The sequence below is a fragment of the Adiantum capillus-veneris genome, chromosome 14 (assembly GCF_014529385.1).
Source record: "Adiantum capillus-veneris isolate H3 chromosome 14, ASM1452938v2, whole genome shotgun sequence".
Taxonomy (NCBI): Eukaryota; Viridiplantae; Streptophyta; class Polypodiopsida; order Polypodiales; family Pteridaceae; genus Adiantum; species Adiantum capillus-veneris.
The window spans coordinates 133,100,622-133,109,566 of NC_140944.1; the positions used below are offsets into that span (position 1 = coordinate 133,100,622).

At 45.8% G+C, this 8,945-nt stretch overlaps 1 protein-coding gene across 1 annotated transcript in view; it reads right to left on the minus strand.

Moving 5' to 3' along the window:
- The window catches only part of LOC147443159 (uncharacterized), a 114,562-nt gene extending 106,342 nt beyond the window's left edge, over positions 1-8,220 (minus strand). The window contains exon 1 of the mRNA XM_086529070.1: positions 8,065-8,220. Coding sequence (XP_086385196.1) covers positions 8,065-8,095 — 31 coding nt within the window. The 5' untranslated portion in view covers positions 8,096-8,220. The remainder of the gene's footprint in view (positions 1-8,064) is intronic.
- Between the last annotated feature and the right edge of the window lie 725 nt (positions 8,221-8,945).

The following is an 8,945-nucleotide window of genomic DNA, read 5'->3' on the forward strand; positions in this document are numbered from 1 at the left end:
GGGAAATCCGCCGATGTGCTTGCTGGAGAGTGGGCGTCTGCCATAGAGATCATTGGCCCAGAGATGGTGTTGCAGCTTGTCACGGATGGGGAGGCATCAAACAGGGCAGCCGGCGCCATTTTGGAGGGCATGTATCCCCACATCAAAGTGTCATTTTGTATGGCACATTGTCTCAATAACCTTTTAAAGGATATAGGGCGCCTACCATGGATTGAGCCTCTCATTACAAGTGCGTCCAAGATAGTGTCCTTCATCAACAATCACAATCTCCTTCGTGCTGCATTCTTGAAGCGGTCAGGGGGTAAGGTTCTCTTGAAGTATTGCGAGACCCGCTTTGCCTACAACTACCTAATGGTTCATCGCCTATGCGAATGTCAGAGTGCAGTGCGGCAGACCCTCATCAGTACGGAGTATACTTCCTCATCCTACGCAGGTTCAGTCGCAGGGATCTTATGTGCAAGCAAGTCAGAGGATCCCCAGTTTTGGGAGTCACTGAAGACTATAGACCAAATGGTACAGCCGGTACTCCACTTGCTTCGAGTAGTTGATGGCATGCAACCTTGCATTGGCAAGGTTTATGAGGCCATGGATCGCATGGTGGAGGCCCTCCAAACACTTGAGCCAAATGCAGATAGGTTTGAGGAGATTAGCTTGCTTTGTCAAAGCAGATGGGACGCCTATGCTTCCCCTTTCCATGGTGCGGCTTTTGTGCTGGATCCAGAGTTTCAAGGTGCAGGACAGGAGCATGATGGGGAGGTGACCAAGCAATGGAACGAGATCTTGACCATGTTTCACCCTGATCGAGAAGAGCGCCGCAAAATCAAGGATCAACTTGCTATGTACAGGGATATGCGAGGATCATTTGGGCTTGCCGATGCCCAAGTTGATCGCACCAAGATCTCCTCAGTTTTGTGGTGGTAGGACTATGGCTCAGATGGGCCAGAGCTTCAGAGACTAGCTATCCGCATCCTCAGCCAAGCGGTTAGCTCCTCTTGCTTGGAGCAATTGTGGAGTGTTTATAGCCACGTTGCATCCAGGAAGAGAAACCGACTTGCAGTGGAGAAAGCAAATGATCTTGTATTTGTGAGTGCAAACTTGCGTATGCTTTGCAAGTCGGCATCCAAAGTATCAGATCCCTTTCTACAGTGGGAGATGGAGGCAGAGGCGGAGATACTTGGGGAGGGTGGATCTACAGAGGTTTTACATGAAGTGGATGAGGATTGGGATGACATCCATGATCTCCATGACACCACTTCAGATTGGCAGGCTGGCTCTTCTGCCACTGGTCCTTGAGCCTTGGCCCTTGACATGTTTCCATTATGGCATTTTGGCATCTATGTATTGAGCTCTTGAGTCCATAGTGGCTAGTCTTTACTCTTGAGCCTCGACTCTTATCTTTTCTCAGTGCTTACCTTTTTGTAGTGCCTTGGCTGGCCTTATAAGCCACACTTGAATTTATACTATATAGTCATAGTCTTTTAAGTTTTTAATCCGTCTTTCTGTCTATTCAACTTTATTGAGCTCTTCAATCTTTGCACTTCCTAGATAATGTTATTTGTGATGCACTTAGTATGTTATGAGGTGTCTACAACCCCGGTAAATTGAATTTACATCCGCAACCACTAACGCGCATCGCGCACAAGCGACATGTTGAAACTTAAAACATGCTTGAACATGATTCTAATTGTCCAAGTAGGTGTTAGAAGTTTGGCTTATAGTTGTTTCCTAACTTATAGGCTGTTTTGAGGCTAATTTCAGCGTTTTTTGGTGGACCGTTCCGGCGTTCCCGTTCCGGTCCCCGCCTATACGTTCCGGTACCGTTTCGAAGCCCCCCGTTCCCGTTCCCCGTTCCCGTTCCAAGTAACTTTGTCTTATCCAGCTTGATAGCAAGAGGACATGGATAGAGCCATCACGGGAGTTGGGTACGAAGAGGGTTTTCTATAGAGAACATCTTCTTCAACTCACGACAGATGGATTTGTCACACGGCCCAGTTACATGGACACACATCTATCTCATAGGTTACGATGTGCTATTGGCCAGATTCGCACATCTTCACACCAGCTTGGGATTGAGACAGGTAGATTCAGAGGCATACCAGCAGACAGTAGGATATGTCAGTTATGCCATGCAGAGCCAGAGAGAGAGTTTCACTACATATGTCGCTGCACAGTCTACTATGAGACACGGGGACGCTTTCATTGTCTATTCAGAGATGGTTTTGACTCGTTAGACAGAGTCATGAGATATCAGGATCAAAGATGTCTCGGATTATTCCTACTTGAGATTCAGAGACATAGAGACGCTCTATTGAATGGGCAAAGACAGAGACAGTCCCAGAGACGCATCTCAGATTTCTTCAGTCTGAGTACCACAGAGTCAGAGGGGACACCACCACCAAAGAGCTCGGTTCCCACCCATACACACATCAGCGGTACTCTCATTGATCGAGCTATAGAGTTAGGGAGATCGAGACGACCGCGACTGAGGAGGGGAGCCTCGCAGCACCAGCGGAGATTGCGGCAGAGGATCCACACGATTCTAGCACGACACCCAGAATGTCGATCGGGATAGGCTTCATGCTACTGCTATATTGTATCATGGTGACACTTATCCCCACTTTGTACCTTTATGGCATGATACCATTGCTCAGCCTACCAGCCACCCATAGGAGTCGGTAGCACTCCTATCAGTTCTTTGTTTGTAGTTTTCTTGTTTGTACCCAGACTTGGTACTAGACTCATCATTGTAATCAGTTGGTCTCATAGGTCATTTTGGCCTCTTGTAGACGTTAATATATCATTTCATTTTCTCTCTCGGCAGCCCCAGCCCGTCAGCCCTCACCTCCTCCTTCTCTCTTTGTGCAGGCAACTAGAGAGAGAAAATCCTTTCCTTTCCCCCTCCCCAAGGGCAAAGGGGTCCCTTGGGGGAGAGGGCTCACCCATAGTTACCCGGAACGGAAACGGGGAACGGGAACAGTAGGGTGCGGAACGGGACGGGAACGGGAGGGAGGAGAGGGGCCGGAACGGGAACGGGGCCGGAACGGTAGACCAAAGAAACTATATATATTATATGTATTATAGGCTCATATGTTAGTGAAAAACTATAAGCTAAGCTTTTGAATTCGACCATCCTAATTAGAGCCATATTTACACATGTTGTATGATGACGGAGCTTGAGACAAGGATGGAGTTTGACTCTTGAGAGAGAGAGAGAGAGAGGAATGGAGCTTGAGACACGAGAGGGAGGGATGGAGCTTGAGAAAGAGAGGTAGAAGCCACATTTGTTCTTTGAGGGTGTTGTGCTTTCCGCCAAAAAGGAACAGAACGAAGCCAGAGCTCCATGTCCAAGCTTAAAGCTTTAGCAAGGAGAGTAGCTCAGTAGAGATGTTGAGAGCTTGAGGAGGAGGTGAGACGAGCCTCCAGAGTCCAAAAAGCCCCAAATCAGCCCTCTAAATAGCCGCCAAACAGCCCCAAATCAGCCCTCCAAATAGCCCCAAATCTGACCCCAAATAGCCCCCAATAGCCCCAAACATGCCCCCAAATAGCTAGTGAAAAAAGTTGACTTTTTGGTTTGACCGTTCCGGATTCCCGTTCCGCCGTTCCGGGTGCCGTTCCGCCCCGTTCCGGGTCGCCGTTCCGATTACACCCCATTCCGGAACGGTGTTCCGTTCCCGACTCCGTTTCGAGAGCCAGACCCGTTCGGAACGCCATTTCGGAACATTTAGGGTCCGTTCCGCCCGTTCCCTGTTACTATGGGCTCACCCAGCACCCCTGTGTTAGCCCTAATCATATCCAAATGGCATTAAGGAAAACTTTTGCTGCTGCCCTAACCCAGCATACCACACCCCCACCACCCATATCAAAGCAGTCACCATGGGAGATGTACCTGCTGCAGGAGATAAAGAAACTTCAAAGTGAGGTAACCTCTATTAAATGAGAACTCGCCACAAAGGATCAGCAGATAACAGACTTACAAACTAAACTACAAGAGGCAGAAGCAATACAACAAGCAGTCAACACCAATACCATGGAGAATACTGCACAAGAACATGGAGAAACAGCTACATCGCAGGTAAAATCTCAGAATTTTGCAAAAGAAATCTCGTCAGTTATTCATGAGAAGAAGAGAGTAAAAAAAGTACAAAAATACATCAGAGTGGGTGGACTCCCTGAGGGATGGGAGAAGCCTGGTCAGGATGGAGACCACAATCCAGATGAAGAATATTCTATAGCAACAGATGTCTTAACAAAAAGACTGTCCAAGGCAGTCCCCTTCATCGATCTAGGGGATCCAATGAGTGTGGAGGTTCAAGGCAAGCATGCCAAAATTTCTTATTTTCATATGAAAGAAAAGATAGCAGTCATGAGACAAACAAAATCACTAAAAGGTACTTCAGTGTGGATCTCAGATGAACTCACCCCCCTCCAGCTTAAAAACCGAGCATCCGAATTAGCCAAAGTCAGAGAAGCCAGGAAGAAGGAGAAGTGGGCAGTATACGAAGGAGGAGAAACTGTGATACGAGACTTTCTCACCAAAGTACCACCGACCTAGCCTATTGATTAAGGCATCATCATTGTATACAATGTGGCGTGGCGTGGAAAACTCCATCCTCATCTAGCAACCAACGTGGAGAAATGTCACCTCTCGAAGACAAGTAAGTAGGAGGAATGCTAAAGGCAAACGTGACATCATTGTCACTGCCATATGAAGCCACCACTCTAGCATGTGCCAAAACAGTTTTTGCATCACACATAGAACTCCGTTGTTGCCTCATACGTCTCAAACAGCGACGCCGAATGTGCCATGTGTGACCACAATTCCAACAACCCATATATTGCAACTACGAGACCGTTGTCTCTCACGAGTCATTACTGTAGACTGTGAGCTGTCACACATATCTACCATATGCATGCTAAGAAACCAAAGCATGGCGAGAAAAAACTCGCAGAGTCTCCTCTATAAACTAAGTAAAAACCCAAGCAAAATCTCAACCATAAACCATGCCAAACTGACAACAAAGTGGGAGATCACTCGACCACTACACAATCATGAAGACCATGATCAATCACATCAAAACCGATGCTTGCATATGCATAAACAACTCCACAATGTGCTATATCTGCAAGCATACAATCTGGAATAAACCGCTCAACCGGACGTAAAGCGCATACGAGAGAGAGAACACACTGTGTGGAGTGGAGCAAAGTGGCGAGAAGTAGCACTCACTCCTTATTCTTCTATGTATAAAGGATAAGTAAGTAGGTTAGTAGAGTCAGTGGGCGGTCGGGGACACTCGATGTCTGACCTCGCGCAAGGGCATGGCGCCTTTACCCCAAAAGCAAGGGTAGGTATCTTCACCGGTTTGACGCCGATCTCCTTGTGATACACATCCCCACGTAGCACTTGACAATGGTCCAACACCATCCCATTTGAGTCACTATTCATCATGTTGATAGCAAGAGTATGGCCTTGTGAAGAGGATACGCTAGGGTACTTGGAAGAAACTGCTCTAAATCAACCCACAGAGCTCCAAATCAACACCTAGTCTGAGAACAAATGGAAAGTCAGCAAACTATCCTTCAACTATCCCTCCTCTAGGCTCTAATCCACTTCTTCCCCTCCAAATCCGGATCTATACTCGATCAAAGTGACCGCACTGAATCTGAAATTTATTGCAGCCAATACACAATCTCTCTGTACTTACGAAACTTATATCAAATCCTTGAAAACTCGCACCGGATGTGATGATACCGAATCTGAATCTGAAAAAACAGCAAACTAACTCCTCTCGAAAAACACTAGAAAAGCACTAAACATGCCGCAAAAACGCTACAAGATTGGATTTCAATACCGGAGCTCCGATACCATGTGAGAAGCAATAGCGGAAGATGGACAGATATGGGTGAAAACAACAGCAACCAGTGCACAATCCCTCAGATCTAATGGCAAATAGCAGCAACCTCCAAGTGTGGAACCTCTGAGAGCAACCCCGTCATAGTGATCTCCTAGATCTGCAATGTACACGTAGAGGGAGAGTTGCCTAGGGCAAGAGATGGCACACAAAGGTAGTCAGAGAGGGATGGCGATCTAGCAAAAACGCTAGAGATAAAACACGCAAGAGAAAAACCTTAAACGCTGGCAAGCTATGATGATCACTAAACTCAATGTGGATGAAGTACAAGGGGGTTGTGGTAAAATGGGGAAAATAGGAAAAAACCTAAAAACAAGCCTACAGGTGGAATCGAGTGGTACTGGGTGTAAGGAAAAATACCCCCGACTTGGAGACACCGAGAGGCAAATTATATGACACTGCCAACAACACAAGGCAGGCAAAACAATGGCAGGAACACGCCAATAATGAGCAAACTACCTCACGTAGTCGAAGCACAACCACAAAATAGCCTTCACTCCCTATAATCAGCCCTTGGAACAAACTGGGATACTAACAGCTTCACCGAGATCGGCTAGAGAGGTGGTAAACTCTAACAAAAGAGGAGCAACACTGATACTTTTGTGGACTCCCACAAAGCCTTCGATACCATCCCACAAGATAAGCTCTTCAAGCACCTTCAGACACTTGGTGTGCCTTCGATGATGCTTTGGAGAATTTACTCTCGGTACAAGTAGGTGACAAGCCAAGTGCGATACCTAGGTGGCACTTCAGAGCCCACGGCTAACACCATTGTTCTGAAGCAAGGGTTACCCCTCTCCCCGGCTTTATTGGTCTTTAACTGACAAGATATCATAGTATGTTCTTTGCTTTGGGGACGAGGATGTAGATCTTGTAGGTACTTTGGTACATCTTATGTTATATGCTGCTAATATTCTCCTGGTGTCTAAGTCACACGAGACGTTACTAGTCCATCTGCATGCCTTGGATGAGTTTTTCACATGGAGAGGCCTCACAATAACCTGGGAAAACAAAGGTTTTGATTTTTCATAAATCGGGAGTAGAACCCTATTCATATTAGCTGGAGTGTGAGTGGAGATGGTAGACTAGTATGTATACCTTGGGATTACTTTTACAACCTCCATAGGTTGCTTCTCCATGGCAAACACAGCTGGAGATAAGCTTTCAAGATGTATGCTACATTGGCAATGCTAGAGCAACCTTGCAACCTAGCTTTTTGACACTCTAATCACTCCAGCCATGATGTGATGATCACACGCCTCATCCATGGCAAACCCTCAGTTCACATAATATTATCAGAGCAGAGGAGGCCACCCACCTATGCAAGTGGAGGCCCTATCCAATGTCGTTCATTGAGAGAGTGAGGAAGCTAACACGGGTTAGACTTTCATGTAGAGCTCTCGAGACATCTAGAGAGCTGGGAGAGAGAGAAGATCATGGTACACACATGATAGCCTGGTTCAGCACAAATGTAGAAACGAGAGAGAGAGAGAGAGAGAGAGAGAGTAATGGTATGTACATGTCGAATCTTCCAACAGCCCTAACTCACCGTATTTTCGCCTTACATACTGAGAGGAATCGAGTCCTTCGATAGGATCTCTGGCAGTTATGTATCCACAAGACATGGATCACACCCAGACAACCTTTTCCACGTAGATGTGCTACAAAGATCACTTCCTGGCTATCTTAGAGAATGGCTTCATCTAGAGGCCTACATGGGCACATGTGGCTCAGAGTTTCCCGAGACTAGACTTCTAGTTACTCGGTTGCCCATCAAGAATGCTCGCAAAGGAACAGGGGGATTTGCAGCTTTTCCCTTCTCCTAATCAGATGCGGATTAAACTTCTTGTACAAAGCTATTCAATCTTCCTGAGTGACATATAACATCATTCAAGGTATGTGGGAATTCATTTCTAAACTTAAGCCACAAAAATCGAAAGCAGGTGTTCACTCTTGAGCTACCATTCCCCGCGTATACCCCCATCGTATAGTTCACTATCATCACTTTCATCAGCATTTACAAGCTTTCGTATCTGCTTTTATCACTTCAGGGATTTCCATGCGATTTAGGTACACACATTTGTTTGTTTTGGGGGGCCCCGAAGTCGCGTGGAGAAGGGAAGAGGGGAGGGAGCAAGGCTACCGTAAATACCTGTTGAGAGATGGCACAGGGACGCTGCCATTACCAGCTGGCGTGAACTGACAGGTATATGTTCGTTTTATCTCTCCAGCCTTGTAAGTTGCAATAGTGGGTCAAAAATTCCTTGAAACTTTTCTCTTGAAATGGAGATCGACATAGAAATTGGAAGAATTTGCATATACCATCTACAATTCAAAAGAGTAAAAATTGACCGGATGAGCAAGGTGCTTTGTAGACACCTAAAAGGAAGTTCATAGGTTGATCTTGACGTCAACTAATCAAACACAATGCACTATAGTCAGTGATGGATGGTCAAATGTCCAAGAGTAGTCCGCTAATTAATGTGGTGCTATTCAGTCTGCAAGGGGAGTGCTTCATTAAAGCAGTGGACAACTCGGGTGAGATTAAGTTAGGGAGCTATATAGCTGATATTATAACAGAGACAACTCATCAAATAGGTGTCCCCAATGTAGTACAAGTGATCATGGGCAGTGCAAAAAATTGCAGAGCACATGGTCGTCTCTTGGAGAAGCGCTCCCTAGCTTGCATACGTTCGGTTGCAATGTGTAAACCTTGAATCTTGTGTTACAAGATTGGTATAAAAAAGATGACACTGATTGGTTTAAAAGCATTATAAACAAAGCAAGAAAGGTGGTAAAGTTCATTTCGAAGAGACAACGTGTTTTGGACATGTATCGGCAACGCATGTCCACAATGCTGAAGCTACCGTGTCAAACAAGATTTTGCACTAACTTCTACACTATGAAAAGCCTGCTACAAAACAAAATGCTATTTTAGAGACATTTGTATGTGCTAGTTTCTATGAGTGTGAAGTTGAGCAACCGAAAAGAGTAAAAACAAGTTGAGGTCATTAAAAGTGCTTATTGATGATA